Source organism: Brienomyrus brachyistius, chromosome 7 (genome assembly GCF_023856365.1).
Source record: "Brienomyrus brachyistius isolate T26 chromosome 7, BBRACH_0.4, whole genome shotgun sequence".
NCBI classification, from domain to species: Eukaryota; Metazoa; Chordata; class Actinopteri; order Osteoglossiformes; family Mormyridae; genus Brienomyrus; species Brienomyrus brachyistius.
The window spans coordinates 31730601-31754184 of record NC_064539.1 but is presented as its reverse complement, the minus strand read 5'-3'; the positions used below and the strand labels follow the sequence as shown (position 1 = coordinate 31754184).

At 45.8% G+C, this 23584-nt stretch overlaps 1 protein-coding gene across 2 annotated transcripts; it reads right to left on the bottom strand.

Annotated features, from left to right (window-relative positions):
- Window positions 1-1055: 1055 nt before the first annotated feature.
- Window positions 1056-17800, bottom strand: LOC125746317 (matrix metalloproteinase-17-like). Of its 2 annotated transcripts, none has more exons than XM_049020187.1 (10): window positions 17188-17800; window positions 10523-10655; window positions 10160-10295; window positions 9238-9524; window positions 8192-8368; window positions 5102-5201; window positions 4846-4928; window positions 4055-4207; window positions 3101-3358; window positions 1056-2819 (listed from the first exon to the last, which is right to left on the bottom strand). In XM_049020187.1, the coding sequence occupies exons 1-10, from the start codon at window positions 17314-17316 to the stop codon at window positions 2500-2502; spliced, it is 1776 nt and encodes a 591-aa protein (XP_048876144.1). In that variant the 5' UTR covers window positions 17317-17800; the 3' UTR covers window positions 1056-2499. The 2 variants fall into 2 exon arrangements, with proteins under 2 accessions (XP_048876144.1, XP_048876145.1); XM_049020188.1 differs by having other exon boundaries at window positions 17130-17258.
- Window positions 17801-23584: the final 5784 nt, after the last annotated feature.

The following is a 23584-nucleotide window of genomic DNA, read 5'->3' as shown; positions in this document are numbered from 1 at the left end:
CTGCTGTAGCTCTTTTAAGGGTTGTTAATAAAGACCGTGATTTCCCTGGCAAACAAGTCTCCATGTCTTTCTGCGCTCCGCCCTGCGTCACAGTATGGACAAAATGTTTAAACTGTAGAATGTATATTTCATGTACGATTTTCACAAAATTAAAAGAATTAAAATTGTGCAATTACTCAGGTTTTGTGTGATTATTCTGTTGTAACAGTGGAATAGCAGCAGGGCATGGTCCAGGGCGTACCCCAGCTGTACTGTACGTAATGAATGGAACATGTATGGCAATACCATGCTTTTTCCCTCTGTTTTTGCCTGTTTTCCCAGCACTCATGACTTTAATGGATGAAACATAATTACTAATTACTGATCTAACAAGTGTTCCCTGCTAGTCTCTAAAAACACATTATTTCAGGATTGTGATTTTCCCACCTGCTTTTGTTCAGGAAAACATAATAACAGGAACCCTGATTACGGTATTATTTATGCCTGCCTAGTGTTATGTATTGCTCATAGTAGTGTATGTAAGAGTGAATGTTGTGTGAGTGTGCCCTGCAATGGGTTAGTGCCCCCTCCTGGGGTGTTCCCTGCCTTGCCCATGTAAATTCCAGCATAGGCTCCAGGACACACCCCTCAAACCATGACCCTGAATTGGACTAGTGGTTAAAGAAAATGGATGGATGGATGGATGGATGGATGGATGGCTACAAGCCTCATAGTTCTATACATGAATTGGCTCATCGCTTGGAAACAGAACTTTGTCTTTTGTTTTCTTACTGGATCTGTATTCATTTACCATTTTCAAGACTTGAGGCCAATTCCCGCTTCACTTTTCTGAGTGCACTTTGTCGTGCACAAAATGAGGTGACATGATAAATGGGTTTGTGACAGATGGCTGTTCTGTAGAAATCATGTATGTCGACTGCGATAACTGACCAGTGGTAGCACTGATTGTCACAAAGCAGTGGTCAACTAGGAATGGGTAGAGGAAGAAAAGTTGTTGTTCTAGTAGTTATGGTAAGCAGCTGTATGAGGAGGAGCAGACCGAGCCACACAACGAATTTTTCATACTGTCCGGGCATTTTACTGCACTCTTAGTGAGGTATTACTGACATTCAGGTGTAATCAAATGATCTGGGACTGAAAACCTTACATACATACATTTACATACAAAATTGACATACAAAGGTAAAACACACACACACACATACACACATTTGATTGTTCAGATCGATCATGGAATTTGTAGTTCTCATGCCTGAAAAAGAGGCCTGGACCCCAAGAAAACAAACTAAATGGGGTTAATTTTTTCCAGGATGACAAGAAGGTGAGAAGAAGCAGAACTGCTGGATGTTGTCATGACAACAGCCTTAATCGCTGGGCTCCCCCTCTTGCGTCGTATATCCTGTGGTAGGTATGCAGTCCTTACCTCACACCTCATTCTGTGTTTCACTGTCACTCTATTACCACTTCAATTTTTTCCCCATTTATTTCACCTCATCATTCCATTAAATGGTGATGATTTAATATCCCCTTCACCGCCACCAGTAAAACCAATAATGTAGCTGAACATGTAGGAACAGAAGAGCTGCTCAGCTTTAGCCCGTATAAGTGTCACCTTGGGGTACGTTGCCATTTTACGCTCCCACAGTGCGTCCAGTTTACATTTCTTCTTCTTTTTGTCCCCATCTCCTTTTTTTCAGAAAAAACCCATTATATAGCCTGTGAGATGTCTTAAATTTATTTTTTACAAAAATATTTCAGGACTTAGAAAAGGTGGCTTTCACTGAATTTTTTTGCATCCGCTCTGTGTATATATTTATGGATTCTTAAATATATCTGGATATCATAACAAATCAGTGAAAGAATGGCAGTGTCCGAGTGGCAAACGTGTATAATTAGGTGTGCTGGACAGATGTGAAAACTGAATACAGAAATTCTCTGGTGATATGAGAAAACCAGTGGAAACCATTAACAATTTGGCCACAGATATTTGGGTGTTTATCAGCAACAAAACATATTTAAAACCTTAGTATGGACAGGAAGCGTCTTGGCTGGGAAGGAACTGGAATGGACACGGAGGACCACACCTGGAAGGTGATGAAATGATGACACCTTCAGAGGGGAAGCAGCAGGATAAGGGCAGAGCAAGGAAACATGATGCAGTAAAGGGCTGCCTGACCCACACGGGATTATTACTGCGATCAGACCGGAGCCCAGCCGTCCACAGCAGGGCACCGCAGTCAGACGAAAACAAGGAGTCGGGAGCAATGGTGCCGTCCTCAGGACTTCCACATGCGCTGAAGGCCAAGAAATAAGCTACAACGCTGTTTACAGCAGTAATTAGAACAGCAAACCTGATGTAAAACCACCGGCTTTAAAGGGATCCCACAGGGCAGCCGAAAGGCCGCTGTTAAGAGTTGTTTTGGGGGTGGGACGACTGTTGGAGGGAGAAAGAGGAAAAACCAGCCCCCACAGTACTATCTGTCAGCAAGTGCCCCCACTTCACAGCAGGAGAGTGAGGAACGTGGCGCAGAGGGGCACCAGGAGAGAGAGGGGTGGGCCAAAGGGGCAGGAGGATAGTGCCATGGCCGAGTCAGATGTGCAGGAGCACACTTCGTAGCTGCTCTCGGCGTGGTCGGCATGGTTCCGGGCCCGCGGGTGTGTCCTCTCTGTTACGTTAGGCTCCGTGGCCGGTGAGTCTGACTGCATGTCTGTACAGAGTAGCCAGTCCCTCCCCACAGAGCGTGGGAACCCCGGCTCCACCTCCATGGCGCTGTCCTGAAGCTGCCAGTACTCTGTACCCTTGAAGAAGTAGGAGGAGCCTGTAGGACAACAAGAAGGGGCGGTGAGAGGTGCCTGTCTCTGCATCTCCTTCAGGCTAACAGTCAGGGTCCTCATGCTGCTTGGCCAGGTAGGCAAAGCCTGTCCTCATGCTCTCTCACCGAAAATGTCCGTCTTGCATTTCAATTAGCAATGCATCTGATTACAATCAAATCAAGCTTTTGTTGTGCAAATCTCCTTCTGCATTCCACTATGTTTCAGTGGGCGTATGAATCTGGTATTTGTGTGGATGTGCTGAACAGCACGGAGGATGGGCTTGTACCGTCTGACCAGCGCATGGCGTCGTCCAGTTTAGGGGGTACGCCCTTCCACAGAGCCATGTCCTTGGGGTACCCCTGGTCCATCTGCCGCAGGTGGTCGTCAAAGCGCCAGTACTGGTTGTCCTTGAAGAAGTACGTCTTGTCGTTGTGGAGCCACACGAAGGCAGCGTCCACGCCCTCCATGGGCAGGCCGAAGTCGCTGATCGGCCGGGGGTAGCCCTCTTCTACGTGGTTGTCTTTGAAAACCCAGTACTTGACTCCTGCAGACAGAAGATCAGTGAACAAACACAGAGCCTGCAGGTAAAAGCAGAGCAGTGAGTCATATGGTACAGTATCCCAGCGGCGTTTCCCACATCATCAGCTCAGCGTTAATGTGTGTTACATCATGAGAAAGACAGGGGGCGCCATGCTGAAATGATGCCCCGCTTATCCTGACTCTTTACAAGCCTCCCAATACACTCATGTCCAGCTTGGCCTAATCAACTTTCAGCTCTCTTTCAGAATGAGAATCTCACTTAATTAAATGCCTTTACAGTAAGATCCCGTTATAACGGACATTAAGAGATCTGGTAGAAGTCCGTTATATCCAAAGTCTGTTATATGTAGAGTTGCTGTATGCCCAGAACAACTACAGGACACCATTTACTCATGCATCACCCCAGCCGACACACTTCTGGTATAAATTATCATATTGTACATAAGCGAGTCTGCTATTATACTGTATCGATCTCAGTGTCATTTTGTTGTAATAAAGCCAAACCTCACCAAACCCCCTGTTGTCCGGTTAAATCTCACCGCTTACAAGCCCTAACAGCTTAATCCACCTCAATAACAAACCCCAGCAACTTAATTGTAAGGTACGGCTGGGATTTCATTTCAGCCTTGCAGGTTCTGCAGAAAAGAGAACTGCATCACCACCACTAGGGGTCAGCAGTGGAACAAAGATGATCTGGCACCTTTGAAGAAGACAATCTTGTGGTCTCCCGGCCTCTCATATATGGCATCCACGCCATCCAGGTTAGATGGCAGGCCCCTCCAAAAGCGGCTGATCTCAGCCGGCCGGAGTGACACCAGGTGCTTCTCCCTGGTCAGTCGCCAGAAGTACTTTCCTGGGGAATTGAGAGCCTGTGGTTGTTCTGGACAGATTCTCCTGCGTTATACTGCATGTCCGTTCATTGTCATCACACAAAGTACTTAGACGACGAAATGGAGTTTGGCATATAATCCGAAAGCACAAAAAAGTACTAAAATGCTAGAAACAACTATACAGTATATGTGTAATAAATAAATTTCTCAGAGAAGTACATATATACAAGTTGTGTACATAGTGCGACATAAATAATGTTTATGTAGAGCATCTGTGATTGTAGTAAAAGAATGAGTTTCTGTACTTTGTATCAATATATATGTACCAATACACAGTAACCCCTTCACATTCATGAGAGGTTCTGTGCTTCCATGCTTCCGACTTTGTGGGAACAGTTTGGGGAAGGAAGACCCTCCTCTGCCCCAGTGCACAAAGCAGGATCCATAACGACAATGTTGGTTGAATTTGGTGTGGAAGAACTGGACTGGCCCACACAGAGCCCTGACCTCAACCCTATCAAACACCTTTGGGATGAACTATAACGGAGTTTGTGAGCCAGGCCTCCATGTCCAACAGCTGTGTGATACAGGTCAGCTGTATTGTTCTTAAACGAGTCAGCTTTTATTAAAATAAAAATGGCCAAACAGGCCGAGTCTGTACCTTTGAAGAAAAAGGCCTCTCCCCGAATGTGAGCCACAGCATCAAAAGCGGTGCTACATCTGTCCGGGGTATCTCCAGAAGGGCTGGGCGGGGGGACAGCAGAGAGTCGGTGGAGGGCGGTGAAAAGCATGGGAAAGCAGAAGTGTAGTGAACGTGCATGGTGAGCGACGGACAGGGACACATGTCGGGGAAGCCACGGTCACACGATGGGGGCCGATTCACCTAGGATGGACCTAGGATGAGGTGCTCGACTCACAGAACGATGGACCTGTTTTCAGGGAGGTCCAGCAGAATCGGTGATTCTGCAGAATAGGAGTCATCAGGTTGGATGGTGTGCGACACGGAGTCCCGGACCCCTGGAGGACAGAGGATGGCGCATTACACACAGAGAAGACTCATGAAAACAGTGAAGTTTATACCAGCAATACAGGGAAAATCAGAAGTAAAACCTGGGCTGCAGAAAATGCTCCTCTTCCCTTCAGCATTGATGCAATGAAGCCCCCTTTTATAAAGGTGAAAGTTCTACAACATTAGAAATGACAACTAAACTGCCCCTCCCGCAATCAACTAGTGAACTGAATGTAGGATGAAATGATGCTTTTTCCCCATTCGGTTGATTTAACAGATAAATAGAAATGAATGAGAACATGACAGTATACACTTGTCAGGGTCTGTGCCTCCTGGCCCCTTCCCCATTTGGCCATTGGACATTGCTGGTCATTTTGCCTTTCCCCCCTTTGTCCTTCAACCCTTGTGTGTTTCCATTGTTCCCCAAACTGCCACGTAGCTCATTGGGCTGAGCATGTAGCAAACAGTATAACTCTCTTGGTCACAGATTTGAAGCTGGTCTCTGATCTGTTTATTTGTAATTAATGGGTTTCTGTTCTCCTGTGTTTTCCTATCTGTCTCCCTTTGAATGCCTGCAAGTGCATCGCCACCTTTTACCTGCCTGTGCCATACCGTACCGTACCGTACCGTGCTGTGCCGTGCCATGCCGTACCGTACATTACCATACCACACCATACCGTACCGTGCTGTGCCGTACCGTACATTACCATACCATACCGTACCGTACCGTACCATGCTGTACCGTGCCGTGCCGTGCCGTACCGTACATTACCATACCATACCATACCGTACCGTACCGTACCGTGCCGTGCCGTGCCGTACCGCACATTACCATACCATACCGTACCGTACCGTACCGTACCGTACTGTACCGTGCTGTGCCGTGCCGTACCGTACATTACCGTACCGTACCGTACCGTACTGTGCTGTGCCGTGCCGTACCGTACATTACCATACCGTACCGTACCGTGCCGTGCTGTACCGTACATTACCATACCATACCATACCGTGCCGTACCGTACATTACCATACCATACCATACCATACCATACCATACCATACCGTACCGTACTGTACCGTACCATGCCGTACCGTACCGTGCCGTACCGTACATTACCATACCGTACCGTGCCATGCCGTACTGTACATTACCATAACATACCATACCGTATCATACCGTGCTGTGCCGTACATTACCATACCATACCGTACCGTACCATGCCGTACCGTACCGTGCCGTACCGTACATTACCATACCATACCATACCATACCGTACCGTACCGTACCGTACCATACCGTACCGTGCCGTGCTGTACATTACCATACCATACCGTACCGTGCCGTGCCGTACCGTACATTACCATACCATACCATACCGTACCGTACATTACCATACCATACCATACCGTACCGTACCGTACCGTACCGTACCGTGCCGTGCCGTACCGTACATTACCATACCATACCGTGCCGTGCTGTGCCGTGCCATACATTACCATACCATACCATACCATACCATACCGTGACAATACAGGGCAGATTATATGGATATGAAAACAATATTTTATGCTACATGAGACAAACGACGCACGTAATACACAAACAAAAAAAGAAAATCAGAACAAGAAAAGGAAGGAAAAAAATGAGGTCGGCTTTCGAAGGAGAATATTGATGATTGGTTTTATTTTCCTCCTCTGCGTACTGCATGTATCCTAATTTCAGTCTCGCGTGGATGGGGTTTCTCTACATAGACAGCGATCCCCATGTTTTATACATTTTGCGAGTATTAGACATTATGTGTCTAATTTTTTTCCAATTTCATGAAAGAAAACGAATGGATTTTATCAGAGAACCAGGTGAGGGGCTGTGGGAGACTCTCACCCGAGTAAAACAAGGCGCCGCGTGTCCCTAAAAGAGTCTGACGTTGGTAATATGGAGTGTGTTTGGATTTGCCAAATCTGACTCGGCACAAACAACAGCCATTTCTAAAAAGTTGAATTGGTTTGGTTGTACTGCTCAGTAACTTACAAAATAAATATGTGGTACAATATTTTTGCCCAGGCCTACTTTAGCCTCTTTTCCGTCCTTTTTCACCCACACCACTGCACTTATTCTATCAGCTCATCCCCCACCTATGGTCTCACCATTCCCTCCCCTTCCTATAAAGACAGTAGCTTCCCTTCTCTCTCCCTCACTTCACTTTTTGGAATTTCACATTTTTTCCACTTTCTCTTTCCCCCTCAAAGATAAACTTCTTTGCCCAGAATTTTTTCCTTTTGTTTTCCACTCTCCTGCTTTTCAGGTGCTTCCCCACCTCCTCTGCCACCGCTGGGGCCGGAAACACTTTAAGAAGGACCTCTTCATGTTTAGATGTGTCTCATTCAATGTCTAGTTTGTTCGGAAGTAGAGCGTGTGCTTACAGCACATTTTACCCCTTCAGAATTATGACATTCTGGTTGTCATAGTAACAATCTATTTAAACATTATATTTGAAAAGCTCTCCTCGCCCTTTTTCTGTGCTCTAAAGAGCGTGTGTTTGCACAGCAGCTACACATATTATTGCATAGCAAGCAGTGGTGAGTGAAAAAAATGCAGCTTTTTTTGGTTCCCACGAGGGGAAACTCAATTTTATAAAAATCTGTGACTGCAATCAAAAAAGTAAAAATGCCAGGGTCCGTACCAGGGTTAGGGGTTAAGATTGTCATTGTTGGGATTAGGGATTTTCCCAAGGAAATGAATGAAGAGTCTCCACAAAGATATGAATAAAAATGTGTTTGTGTGTATAATAGAGAGAGCAAGAATGTTCCTGGCAATGTATTGATATCCCATCCAGGGAATATTCCTGACTTGCGGCTATTTGAATAGACTGCAGATGAATAGGCTGCATCCCTGTCCAGGATGTACTAAGTGTACTAGTTGTAGTAACTAAAGGCAAATCAGTGCTTAGAGAAAACAAGACTCAGGCGAGGATGATGGCTCAGGCACAGCAAAGCTCACCATAGAGCTGCCAGACGCGGACCTTGTCTTCATACGGAAGGTCGTATTTGAGTGGGTCGCCCACAGGGCCCTGGTAGTACGGTCGCATAATGGACTCCATGGCGGATGTGTGTGCCAGCCCGATGGCATGACCAAACTCATGGACGGCAACCGCAAACAGGTCCATGCCGTGCGAGTCTACAGGAGAAAGGGACAGATGGAACCAGGGTTATCATCTCATGAACACACAACCAATCTGACACCAGCCAGCCTCTGTTTCTGCAGCAGCTAAAGGAAGGTAATTAATGAACTCTGTCCGCAGCCTGTCAGGCAGATGATGCATCTTGCTGTCCCAAGGCAGCCCACAGGGGGCACTGCTGGAGCGCATATGTATTCGGTAGGGTGGGGGTGGATTCCAGAGAGATGTGAACCTTAGCTCCTGATCGTTGGACACAGCAGAATCAAAAACACATTCTAGAAACGATGACACTCAGAATACCTACTTTTTATTAATTAATTTCAATTAAATTTTATGTGTATAGTGCATTTTCACAACATCACCTTGTCTCAAAGTGCTTTACAAGTGCTTAGTCTTCAACCAAAGAGTCATGACAGGGTCAGTCAGTTCCTGGAACAACTGGGGTTAGGGGTCTTACTCAGGAGCCTAATGCTGAAATCACTCTGTCAACCCAGGGATTTGAACAAACAACCTGTGGGTCATAGTCACAATATCCTAATCTGCTGAGCCTCAAACCACTCCACTCAAAGACTGGCAGTACTGTATCTGTGGATGGTCAGGTGTTGGGTGCATGTCTGTGAATGATTGGCAGATATCTGTGGGCACATCCCTGTATGGCTGATTTGCTGGATCCTATAAGCGTGTGTCTAGATGATGGACTGGTGTCTGTAGGTGGACTATGGGTGGGAGCCACTGAAAATTCCCAGCTGTTTAGCTTATTAACTTCAGTGAAACAAAAGCCTTCAATGAGTAACTGCTATGAATCTCTGCAATATCTAATATCCCAGACACCCAGCAAAATGGCTGAGGCAGTGCAGGAGCAGCCCACCTGGGGACCGAAAGGTCCAGGACTCATCATCATCAAAGTGGGTGTCACCCGCAGAGAAGCGCTCCCCAGGGAAGAAGGCATGTGCTACGGTGCCACCAGGTCCGTCGAAAGGGTAGCCGTCACTGTGGTCAGCCTTGGTGAAATCGATCTGGATATCGGCGCGGCTGCTTGCCACCTCATGGAAGTCCAGTGGTGCGATGTCGCTCCAAGCCTTCAGCGCGTAGTACATGAGGGCACGGATGGTGTCCCGGCCCAGCAGGTGCGACTCCTTGGGGAATGTTCGGACTCTGCGGGGGGGGTACACCGTAATGAGCATTATAGGTTCAGCATCACAACTGACTGCTATGGGCAGAAGCCAATCACATTCGGCCCCAAAATCCCTCACTAAAACATTACTGTTATAATTACATATATTTGAATAACATTTCTTAGGAGTGTAAGTATGACAGGGAAGTTAAAACATTGGCCAGAAGGTAACAAAATAAAAAGCTAAAAAAAACAACTCTGCGGATGGTTATAAGCAACAGGCCTGGGAGGAGAAAGCTGATGCAGTCCTCCCCACGGATGCAAAGACCCCGACCGTGCATTTGAGGACCCCAACCGTGCATTTGTGGACCCCGACCGTGTATTTGCAGACCCTGACCGTGCATTTGCGGACCCCGACCGTGCATTTGCGGACCCCGACCGTGTATTTGCAGACCCCGACCGTGCATTTGCGGACCCCGACCGTGCATTTGCAGACCCTGACCATGTATTTGCAGACACAGACTGTGCATTTGCAGACCCCGACCCTGCATTTGCGGACCCCGACCGTGCATTTGCAGACCCCGACCGTGCATTTGCGGACCCCAACCGTGCATTTGCGGACCCCGACCGTGCATTTGTGCACCCCGACCATGTGCTTGTGGGATACTGGGTTTACCTCCAGGACAGATGCCTCTTGTTCCACTTGCTCTGGGGAGGCAGAGCCCGGCGACCTCGGTTTGAGGGCTCCTCCGGTACCAGCAGGTCAGGCAGTGAGCAGCGGGGAGTCTTCATCAGAACCAGAGTGGCTTGATCTGAAGGACACACACACACGCACACACACACACAAACAGAATTCACATGTAACTCCAAATTGCTCTTGTAGTGTAATGTGCACACACATATGCATTATTCGCGCACACACATATGCATTACTCACACACACATATGCATTATTCACGCACATACATATGCATTACTCACACACACATATGCATTACTCACACACACATATGCATTACTCACACACACACAAACATACCCAGCACCCCCGTCTCCTCCAGGCCTCCAAACTTTTGCATGGCTTTGATGGCCTTGGTCAGAGCTTCTTTGGTCTGCAGCTGACCTGTTACTGGATCTGGGGGTGGGAGATACCCAAACTTGCTCAGCCAATCCTGTGCAGAGAAAATGTCATATAGACCTGATTATTCAGACATCAAATAACAGTACAAAACCATGAAAAGGGGCGGCACCTCTGGGGACAAGATTCAAGTCTTTGTCTCGGTTCTACATGTGCAGAGTTTGGATGTTCTCAGTGTGTCATCGTGGGGGTTCCTCCAGCTTTCCTGGTTCCTCTCAACAGTCCAAAAACATGCTAAGGTGAATTCAAGTTGCCAAACTGCCCGTATGTGTGAGTGGTATGTAAATGGAGCACGTCTGTGCCCTGTGATGGGTTGGTGCCCCATCCTGGGTTATTCCCTGCCTTGTGCCCTGTGATGGGTTGGTGCCCCATCCTGGGTTATTCCCTGCCTTGTGCCCTGTGATGGGTTGGTGCCCCATCCTGGGTTATTCCCTGCCTTGTGCCCTGTGATGGGTTGGTGCCCCATCCTGGGTTATTCCCTGCCTTGTGCCCTGTGATGGGTCGGCACCCCATCCTGGGTTATTCCCAGCCTTGTGCCTGTAGCTTCTGGGATAGGTTTTCAGACCCTTGTTATCTTGCATAGGACAAGTGGTATAAAAATGAATGTAGAAAACCAGGAAAAATCTGCATCAGTTTCTCTAGGATTCTCGAACCACTAGTGAAAATGGGGAAAATGCTGAGAGACATTCGGCAGAGTCTGATTGAGAGGCCGACCCTCAATCCTACTGCCTTTGATGGAGCACATCAGTGACCAACTCACCTCATTCCACCTTCAACCTTGACCTGAAGCGCCACATTTTACTGACAATAATATCTGTGATCTCAAAAGCAGACAGTCCTATGACGGACTGTTAAATGATTTGTGATGTACAGCTGAATGGAGCTGGGCCCAGCACACATTGATGTGGTCAAGGAAAATGGAAAGAACTGGAGTGGAAATGGGGGATGTGCATATGAGACAAAGGGTCTGTCATGCTGGGGTTACAGAGGTGAAGAGTCCTCAAGCAGATCCCAGGGGCACTTCCTTTTCCACGCTCCAGGGCAGGGAGGAGGGTAGCTTGACACTCCAGTGACCTAACCAGCCACATGAAAGGATTAATTGTGTCGACCATTCTGCCAGTCCAGTGACGACACCCCTCAAGCCCCAGTAGCTGCGGTGAGAGTTCCAGCTTCTCACTGCTGGATGCTGGGAGTGACTAGAGCAGTCTGGACCCACGGACAGTCTCAGCAAAAAACAGGCAAGCTTAACAGAATCAGGGCATCTTCAGGTTGTGCCTGAAGAGTTTTACAAGTAATACATGACAGAATTTAACAGGGCAAATACAGGAACAGACTATGGCCAATCAGCACAGGTGTAGACAATACTAAACTAAATGCACAGAGCTAGTGATAGCTGAATGTCAAGTGCTATCTGCTCAAAAAAGGGCTCAAAGCATGTCCCAAAGCAGGCCAAGAACACCATCTAGTGGAATGAAAAAATACAGCAAATGGTTCATGGGGCTTCCTTGAGCTACTCAGAGCTTTTGGTGCCTTCTTGTGGTCATTTGAAGTAGTAGTCAGATTTCTCACAGGATCAGATCTGGAGTCAGGGGAAGTCAGGAGGCCAGTCAGAAAGTTGTTGAGCTGTATGATCCTCCTGAACACAAGCAGATTCCATCTCCTCTCAGCACCCTCTCACACACATAGCCGATAGTTGTGAAGTGATTATTTCTTTAAAATCTCTCAGTCACATCAAAGTGCTCTTGAGAGTCTGTCTAACTGGAAACAGCAGAACATGATTCAATCAGCTCCTTTGTATTCAGCAAATTCTTTATGGAGCTGAGGATAAAGTGATTGAGAGTATAGGGGCTTGTGTACCTGAATTAACCAAGGAACTCAACAGTGGCCCTGCTGAACATAACAGCAGAACGACCACACAAGTAAGCAGCAAACCTGATGAATGACAACACTGACTGCACGGAAAGGTTACTTTTGTGGACAATAAACACACTGTGATATGAATGACTGCTACTGCTAATGGGTTAGCATAGACCCATAGACAATGTGTGTGTATGTGTGTGTGGGCAGGGGGGCATGTATACATTCTGTCAGATTTTGTAAAAATCTGTGACTACGGTCAAAAAGCTAAAAATGCCAAAAGTCTTGTGTTTTGTTTGGTTACTTACAGTTAAGCTTAGGGCTGGGTGGGGTTAAGGTTAGGGCTGGGTGGGGGTTACGGTTATTATGGCTGGGATTGTGGTTATGCCCATAGAAATGAATGGAGAATGGAAAATCCTCACAGATACTTAATCTGTGTGTGTGTGTGTTTCTTTGCATGACTGGCCGAGTATTAGGAAAGGAAAGAGCTTAATCTCAAGCACTCTTCACTCTTCAACAGCCTTTACATGGAAGCACCTATCTATCATTGGTGTGTGACTTCAGCGTCGTGCGACAATGGTGGGGAGTATAATCCCCGACTCAGGCCTTCATTCCACATCAAAGGGCCAGGCTTACTGCCAGTAGGCTGCCATGGCATCCATCTGAGGGCCCTCATCTCCATCTGCAGCTTGGATGCAAGAGATGCAAATGAGCGACAAGCGTTAGCATGCGACTTCACCCCCCCCCCTGTTGAGAGTGCCTGCACTGATTCTGGGAGGGGGGGCATTTTGGTGCATAAGCCAGCTCTTGCCCGTCTGGCTCCCACCCTGAGTTATTTCAGAATAAAATATGCCTTCACCGTAAAGCCGAGCCAACCGTAATTACAAGTGGCTGTTTATCCTGGGAGGGGCATGGGGGGCACCCTTGATCTGGGTTGTGGAGGAATTATTTTGCTAAAATAATACGGGAACGACCACATGGCATTGATTTGAGGTTTTCTGTACAGAGGAACACCCTCAGACTGCCACGGAAAGAGGTCCGTCTGCTGTGTGTGACATAATCGCCTTCCAATCAAATATCAGCTTCTACTTCGATGCATTTCTGTAACCATGTAATCCACCCTCGGCAGGTCAACCTGTCACAAGTACTGACCAATCTAACCAGGTCATTAAACCCCAGAGTACGCTACCAACAACCACTCCACTCCGCAGGTGTGTTAGAGTCATTTTCACGCAAATGGTCTTGCATAAAATTTCAGTGAGTTGTGCTTCTGTGTGTCTTTAAATTAGCCGGTTTATAGATTACATAATAAGGTTATCTGGTCTGCCTATCATTCAAAAAGTCAATGCAATATATAGAAATATAATTTCATTTCTTAGGAGTATACAAAATTATTACAGTAATTATTTCATATTTTATCCAATTACAAACATTTTAATAAAGTATCTTGGATTACATGTCTTGCAGGCCAATAGAAGAGTAGAGATATAAACTTTGATCCTGGTAATAATCTGCCAGTCGCTAATATGCCAACATAATGTGTTTGTCTAACAGAGTAGCAGAGATGGCTCAGTACTGTACTCCACCTCATCCCTTCCTGACAGAGTATCAGAGATGGCTCAGTACTGCACTTCACCTCATCCCTTACTGACAGAGTATCAGAGATGGCTCAGTACTGTACTCCACCTCATCCCTTACTGACAGAGTAACAGAGATGGCTCAGTTCTGTACTCCACCTCATCCCTTACTGACAGAGTATCAGAGATGGCTCAGTACTAAACTCCACCTCATCCCTTACTGACAGAGTATCAGAGATGGCTCAGTACTGTACTCCACCTCATCCCTTCCTGACAGAGTATTAGAGATAGCTCAGTACTGTACTCCACCTCATCCCTTCCTGACAGAGTAAGAGATGGCTCAGTACTGTACTCCACCTCATCCCTTACTGACAGAGTATCAGAGATGGCTCAGTACTGTACTCCACCTCATCCCTTCCTGACAGAGTATCAGAGATGGCTCAGTACTGTACTCCACCTCATCCCTTCCTGACAGAGTATTAGAGATGACTCAGAATCATACTCAATCACATCTCTTCCTCACAGAGATGGCTCAGTACTGCACTCTATCACATCCCTGCCTTACAGAGTAATAGAGACGTCTCTACCATAATCTGTTATGTTACTGTCGTTTTCTTTCCACTCCCAATTTTATTTCAGTGTCCTAATTCTGAACTCCATGGAAGTGGGCAGTGCCATCTGAGATGACATTCATCTACTCGCTTCCTCCTGAATCTAGGACACCATTTAACTGCGCTATAAGAGACTGGATCACCAAATAAAAAGCTCCAGGCCTTCATTGTTTGCTGGCATACACCATTAAATTACACAACGCAAATTTTCCACTCTCGCACGCAACGCTCTCTTCACCACATAACTCAAATTTGACAGGTCTATCTATTTGTGTCAGAAAAGAGTATTGCCGTTCATGTCAGCCACTTCTGAGGCAGTAGCGCCGTCTTTCTTGGCTTTCCCGTCTTCCTTCTCAGTTTGATCTCTTCTTTCACGATCCCTCTAATTAAAAACCGCCTTCTGTTGGCTCAATATCTGTTTTTTCCAGTGACAACGATGCTGAACAGACTAAATGTCTCCGTCTTTTTGTGAATGAATTTTGAGGAGCCTACGTACAATAAATGAAAAGTCAGCGAAAACCATGCTTTAAGCTATCAGTCGAAACGGAAAGGCTAGAGAGATGTGTGATTATTCGTAAATGAAAGAGACACGACGAGGGGAAGGGGGGTGCACAATGAAGCTATAGCCAGATGGAGCTCCCGCTAATGAAATCAGTAGGAAATTACATTCAAGCCTTAGGAGAGAAACAAGCGAGCGACACTCTAATTGTCATCAAGACCACGGCAAGTTCCGAAAAGGACAAAAAAATAGGTGTCACTCGTTTAGCCTATAACACTTAATTTTTAATACATAAATGCGATTGTGTTTTAACCCAGTGTATTTTTTATAATACGATTTATTCTTGCTCATCTGTCCTTTAAGAAAGTACAGCGAAGTCTGTAATATTGTGAAGCAACCAGAAACATTTAATACGATCTGGTCACTCGAAAAATCATGAATCGCGTTTATAATGCGTGCATTTGTACCACAGCATGACGAAAATTAGGAAGCGCTGTCTCTGTCTGAACAAAGACACTCTCACCTAAAATAGCGGTTTCTTTCACGAAATATAGTATGAGTTGCAGTCTCTCAGCAAAAAAAAAAAAAAAAAAAAAAAAAACGGGTCAGCTTTTCCGGCCGCTCACAAGACTCGTAAAACTGGGACAATAAACTGCAAATATCTAGCCTAGTTATATTTTAAAATGAGGAGCGTAGCTGCGCAATGGTCTCGTTCCAGAGGACATTACTGACAGGCAGCGCTGTAACAATCTTCGGCAGGCCGACGTTTTATTTATTTTTCTATCAAAATGACCAAATGCAAGAGGGCACATATGTTACCAAAGGCAAACTCAGTCAAACAAAGAGACGGTGCTGCAGATGTTTCTGATGCCTTCTTAAATTTGAAATTAAATTTGAAGTATCATAAGGTCTTTAGTTGTGCGTAACTCTGAACTTCACAAACTTCAAGAATCATATATCGCTATGAAACTATGGACAGAGCATCCAGGTAGTAGATCTATAGTAAGTAGTAAACTCCCTGAATTCATTCACCCAAACCAGCCAACGATAGACACTTGAGCACCTCCTGTCCTGCTCAGCTCATGTGAGATCACCAAAACCAGCTTTATGAAAAGAAAGAACCTTCCAACAGGAGATGCGCACCCAAACCCGAACACAGCGCATAAGCGATTCCAGCCATTCATACTGATGTGATTTTTTTTTCACCTCGTTCATTTTCAGAGACCTCAGAGAGTCAGATGGAACGCGCGCGGTCTGGAGCGCCTCCAGCCTCAGGCTGCATCAAGCCAAAGCGAGTACGGCCAACGCCGAGCTCAAACTGCACCACTCCATAGAGCTCCACTTTTCACGGGTGCTCAGAGTACTATATATACTGTAGTAACTCATTTCTTTCTAAAAAGAATCCAGACTTACGCAAATTCTTATGAACCAACAGTAAAATTATCGGATATTTTATATAAAAAGGCAAACAGACTAAATCTCCATGTCAGTGTGAATTTAAGACAAATTGCACGGTTACAAATCCGCCCACCCACAACTTCATCGAATGACACTTAGCAACATGAGTAGGCTATAAATATCACAAATATATCCTGTGTCTGCGGCACACGAGAGAGAAAGGTGGGAAGCACCAAAAAGCAAACAAAAAGAAAAACATTGGCTTTGCTTCTCATATGTACAAGCAGGCTACTGCACAAGTGGCCAAATAAAGTGTCATAATGACACTGATGAAACTGCCCAAATCACAATATAGAAAAGTCACCGTTTGCTACGTGCGATAATTCACAGTTGTAATACTAATACTAATTGCCTAAATGGCTCTAAAAGCAAGTAGCCTAGTTAGTCTTACATATAAAGACCGGTATGAAGGCATGTTAACTGAATGTAACTTGATTGTGGATGCACTAATTTCATGCAAGTACAAATCTGATCTGTGTGCAGTGATAACTTGTGGCAACAGTTACCGGTGGAGACGGAAAAGCTGGGTTAGGGAGCGCAGGACATCGGCTTGGAGGTACTCACCACCCCCGTGTCCATCTGGGTGGTCGTGAGAGACGGCGCTGCCCGGGTCTCCGTTAAAAGCCAAAGGACTGGAAACAGGATCATGGCTAGACTGAAACTCCCCAGCCTCCGATCATTTAGTGAAACCATCCCTTCGGCTTCTCCAAAAGCAGTCGCTTCCCAGGAGCCTTCATCCGGCGCGATCAGAAGTACACCGTTATTACAGCCTAACTTCTAAATGACTACCCGAGAACATTTAGGGGAGACCTTGAGTACATGCTACGAGATATCTGGCTACGCAGCCTAATTCTATGTCGATGGAGGAGAAATAAACGCTTCAGTCTCAGATCCACGCTGCTTTTAAATGATGAATATGCATAATGTAAAATCCTTTGCAATAGTAGTAGAAGTAGTAGTTTGCAGTAGTTTAATAAACGAAGAAGATTTCACAAAGCCCTTTACGGAAGAAAGACGCCCGTGTGGAATAAGATGCACCGGTACAGGTGCATCCGTCAGCGGCGCTCCTGCCGCTCATAGACGCCGAGTTTCGACCCGCCGACAGCGCAGGGAGAGAAAGAAGCATCGCCCGGTCCGCTCAAAGTGTCCCGTTAAACTGAATACTGAGCCCAGCCCCGTATGAAATGACTGGCACCACCTTCAGCTGCTACTGCATATTTATTTATACGATTTTGCCAGCCCCCTACTGGTGCAGATGGTGCGCCACCGAAGGCTTGGTTGTGTTGTGTATGTAGCTCATATAAGGTCATATAAGATCGTAAACGGGGAGCAGCGCGATAAAACGCCTTTTTGCTGCTGTTCTGCCATAGCAACGGTAACATTGAGCGCAAATCCAGGTAAGTATAAGAAGTTACAGCCTGCGCGAGCAGTAAATGGGACCTAAACCTATCCCCATCCACAAAGCTCTGTTTTTACGCTTTTTATTTGGAAACTTGGACTTATTTGCTAAGGAAAAGGGCATTTTGATATGATTGTTTTGACTTCGTGTAGGTATATTAAAATAAATAACAGAGCTGCAGTGATTAACAATTAACATGTCAAAAACGTCCAGTGTCTGGAAAACACGTAGGCCTACTTTCCCCGGGATTTAAACTCCATGTAGCCTAGTTATTAACAAAACGCAGATGTAAAAAGGCGTTAAATCGTTCATGCATAAATACTGTGCAGACATAAAGGGGGTGCCAAATAACTGACCGGGTCGCCGTAAAATCCGAGATTATGGTTGGTTAAAGAACCACTTTAACTGAAAGGAGATGGTTTTGGGGATTTGGAGGCGTGGGTGTCTCACTATAATGCAGCACAAAGCATCCACAAAGCTTATACCGACCAGTATGATACATTATAAAGGTGTCTATAGTGCATTATAGATGAGAGCTTCATAATGCATTCATAATACACATGGGTATAATGTGTTATGCCTTTTGATAATTATTTATAGACATGTTAGTAATGCTTTATGAATGTATTAATAATTATTATTAATGTAAGTTACTAAAAACATTACCTTAAGTACAGTGTTACCAATATTTTTGGGGTGTTGTCGGTGGGTGTCCCATTATAATGTTTTTGGGGGGGTTGGAGGGGTGGGTGTCCCACTATAATGTTTTTGGGGGGTTGTAGCAGTGGGTGTCCCATTATAATATTTTTGGGGGTCAGAAGGGTGGGTGTCCCTCTATATATTTTTTTTCTTGGGGGGGGGGGGGGGGTTTGGTGCCCCATTATATTTTGGGGAGTGTCAGAAGGGTGGGTGTCCCTCTATATATATATATTTTTTTTTTTTTGGGGGGGGGGGGGGGGGTCAGGGGGGTGAATACCCTGGCACATTCAGGGGTCCACTGTACAGAGGTCTTTTAAATATGTAAAGTTATTATGCATAAATTGGCAGCAGGGCTCAAGGTGCCATTTTGTCGGAGCTCCTGTGTGTCCCACTGTAGTATTTTTTGCTTTTGGATGATCAGATTTCATCAATTTGTGGATCCTCTGAAACTGATGCAGGGACCCTCAGACTGAAGTCCCCTAATTAAACGCCCCCAACACACACACACACACACACACACACACACACACACAGGTTTGTAATTATCTCCATTAATTTCTATGGGGAAACTCTAATCCCAACATGACAACCTGAACCCCTACCCAGCCCTAACCTTAACGAAATAAGTAACCAAATCAATGTCTTTTGATTGCAGACACAGATCTTTATGGGGACCTGAAAAATAGTCCCCACAACTTCAAAATAATAGGTTTTTCTCACATTGTGGGGGACATTTGGTTCCCACAATGTAGTATAAATATAACCCCCCCCCCCCCCACACACACACACACACACACTTTACTGACTATTCTTTTCAATTCTTCCTTATATTATTGCTTGCTTTACATATGTGAAATGCCCTTTAACTATGCAAAGCTTTGACTGTGTATAAAGTAGGATGTCGGAGTCAGTAACACAAACCTTCTCAAAGACAGAGACAGGAACCGGAGGCTTTGAAGCCTCTTTCCTGACACAATAACTGCCTCACTGACATTAAGCGATTCTGGCTGTTAAGTGCTGCTGAATGAAATAAAATATTAACCTTGTGCATTTAATCAGAAGACAGACACACAAATAAGGCTGCAGTGATGTTCACTCACAGAAGCATCCTGGAGGACGACAGGAGTGTGACACACAAACTCTGAACCGATCAGTCATAAAATTCAAATGCTGGCTTTTCAAAGAGAGAATGTTTCAGAACAACGGCCCAGTCGTGCTTTTTGCTTTTAACTCAAAGGGCTCAAACAGGCTTGTGAGAAGGCACACTGATACTCAATTAAATATTAAATACACAGGCGTTGCCAGGGGCAATCTCCTTCAATGGGAATCACCGCTTATGAGATATTTCACAGGCTTTAATTTTACTTCTTTACAGCCGTTTGAAAGGCAGACTGAGAAACACAGTTTATTAGGAGCACAGAGCAGCATAGTGTACAGATAAAACACAGATACCAGTATAGTAGGAATATAAGGATTTTTCAAGAGGCACCTTTCCCTCTTGTCTCTTACACTAATTTACTAGGCTTGTGTTTGTTATACTGAGAAATGAACATGTCCTTAGTCTGTCATACTCAGACTGTAAAAAAAAAAAACTAATAACGTTGTGTGTGGAATAATAAAGTAACAAATCAAGATTGAAATGCCGTGTTTTTTGCATAATTATGCTTAAGCCTCTTAAACTTCTAAACAGGTCGCTCCAGTATGGATGAGACCAGACTGAATTAAGCCCCTCGCTTTCGGATCGTGTGGACAGTGTGGTATTGATGGGAATTGTGTTTTAGACATATGGAGACCCTCTCTCCTTCAGAGATATGTAAGGATACTCTGAAATAGTGAGGGGGTGTTTGTGTTTAATCACATTAATGTACGAAACACTGCAGGTGTGAAATGATGGTTTTGGATTTAAGGGAAACAGACCATCCTAAACGCCTCCCTGTCACATTAGTGTCAGTTTTACAAATTGCAGTGTCATGAAGATTTGTGTCAAATCACTGGTCGCGTCATGCCCATGACCAGGCGTATGGCAGAGCTGAACTGGACAGTTTATCAGAGATCAGATTATATGTCAGGTAGGATGCGACTGCACAGTCTGATGCATGGCTCTCACTGAACTGCTCAGTGACGGGTAATGCTTTGAAGGCAACTCAGGGAGAAATGAGGAATTACAAATTACTAATTACAAATTACTAATTGCTAATTTGCTGTCCTGTGAATCAAACTGTAACAGGCGGTCATGTAATGGTGACTGTGCATGTGAGTGACTGAGAGTGCGAGTGAGTGTGGACCGCAAATCCTGCACCAGTTTCAGTCTGCTGGAGCTGCCATGACATCACGTGTCACATTCACTGCCTTAATGTCAGCATTTAACGACAGAAACCTTGTGAATGAAGCAGTAAATACGATTTAGTCACACTACTTTCAATTCTCTCTGTTCCAAACAGGAAATGAAAATGTGGACAAGGACTGGGATGAAGTCAGTCTATGTTTCAAGGGTGTCTACACCTTCATCTACAGCTCCACCTCCAGGAAATACTAACAGTCCTTACTTGTGGATCCACCCTAGAGCATTCTGGGTAATGGCCATTGACCTGGGGCAAACCGATGTTAATAACATTTGTACCATGACCTGCAGAGGGGTGAGGGGTGTCTGTGCTTACATTTTCTGTAATAAACATGTTATTAAAGTGTCTAGATCACTTTCAGACACTTGCGTCTCAGGTGTGTTCAGACATTTTAGTGGATTTCTGTTTATTTTCCTTAACACTTACAATGAACAATGTTATGTGACCACAAAGTTCCTGCCCCCCAGTAACGGCCTACTGGCGACTGCTGATTGGTCTGGTGCACAGTACCTGACACAGCGAAAAATGAGGCCACGCCCACTTCTCTGTGGCCCAGTAAAGAGCTAAAAATATTTCTAAGCTCCAAGAGCCTTGTGAGCTTAACAACTTTTTGGTTAGCAGGCTAATTGCTGTTTAACAGCTTCTCCCAGAGAGCCCAGGCCAGGGTGCAGAGAAATCAGGCCTAATTATGCCATCATGCTTCCACCTCCAAATGGCACAGAATTGTCCAAGATGGTATGGGATGGCACAGCATCCCCCCCCCCCCCCCCCCCCCCCAGACTAAGGATGAGTCACTGTGCCCATCAAGCACCCTTAACAAACTCTGATTTAATAAAGCTCAGGATACAGAGAATATCAATCTGAGAGGCTTTACATATGTATGTATGTACAGGTATATATATATGACAGTTTTCCGCAGAGGTGCAGTTCACTGACCATCCTGAAGGTGTCCCTGTGAAAACACTCGGATCTGGACAGTCTATTTAAATACATGACAAAAGGGCTCAGGATTATATGCATGTATGGTCTAAAATCATCGACTGATTCCAGACCAAGATTTTCTTTCATCCAATCAGTTCACTGTAACCACTTTCATCCAACCAGAACTTTGTGACTTTTTATACTCAGCTGGTTGGTTGAAACAAAATCTTGGTCTGGATTTTTCCTTTCTGGACCTGAACTTTCCACCTCTGGTACTCATGAATTTTAAATGAGCTTTTAATTTTCCGCACCCCTGTAATATGCCCCTGTAATTCATGAGGGACATAAATTATCATTAGTAAACTAGGTTAGCTGAATTGACTGATAACGTTTAAATTTTTTGATGAGGTAAGAGGCGGGGCGTGGGTCCATGGGCGGGTCGCTTTGGAGGCTGGTACGACTGGACACCCAACTGCTCTAGCATGAAACCTCTACATGTGAAAAACCAGGCCAGAATGAATTTGGCCCATACAGAACAAACAGGAAAAAGGACCCATTAAAATGACCTTCACAATGCTGCAGTGAAACTACTCTGCGTCTTCAGTTTAGAGGTCAGGGCAGATGACAGAGAGAGAGGTACCAAGGGCAGGTTTGTGACTGGGGAGTGTTACATGAGAAGCTGCAAGGAAGCAGAAAGGAGGAAAGGATACAGAACACAGCACAGGAAGCAGAATACAGGGCAGGAAGCAGAACACAGGGCAGGATGCAGAACACAGGGCAGGATGCAGAACACAGGGCAGGATGCATCACACAGAGTGGGAAGCAGAACACAGGGTGGGATACATCACACAGAGTGGGAAGCAGAACACTGGGCAGGAAGCAGAACACAGGGCGGGATGCATCACACAGGGTGGGAAGCAGAACACAGGGCAGGAAGCAGAAAACAGGGCAGGATGCATCACACAGGGCAGGATGCATCACACAGGGTGGGAAGCAGAACACAGGGCAGGATGCATCACACAGGGTGGGAAGCAGAACACAGGGCAGGATGCATCACACAGGGCAGGATGCATCACACGGGGCAGGATGCAGAACACAGGGCAGGATGCATCACACAGGGTGGGAAGCAGAACACAGAGGGGGAAGCAGAACACAGGGCAGGATGCATCACACAGGGGAGGATGCATCACACAGGGCAGGAAGCAGAACACAGGGTGGGAAGCAGAACACAGCACAGGAAGCAGAACACAGGGTGGGAAGCAGAACACAGCACGGGAAGCAGAACACAGGGTGGGAAGCAGAACACAGAGCAGGAAGCAGAACACAGCACAGGAAGCAGAACACAGGGCAGGATGTATCACACAGTGCAGGATGCATCACACAGGGTGGAAAGCAGAACACAGGGCAGGATGCATCGCACAGGGCAGGATGCAGAACACAGGGTGGGAAGCAGAACAAAGGGCAGGAAGCATCACACAGGGTGGGAAGCAGAACACCGCACAGGAAGCAGAACACAGGGCAGGATGTATCACACAGGGCAGGATGCATCACACAGGGTGGAAAGCAGAACACAGGGCAGGATGCATCGCACAGGGCAGGA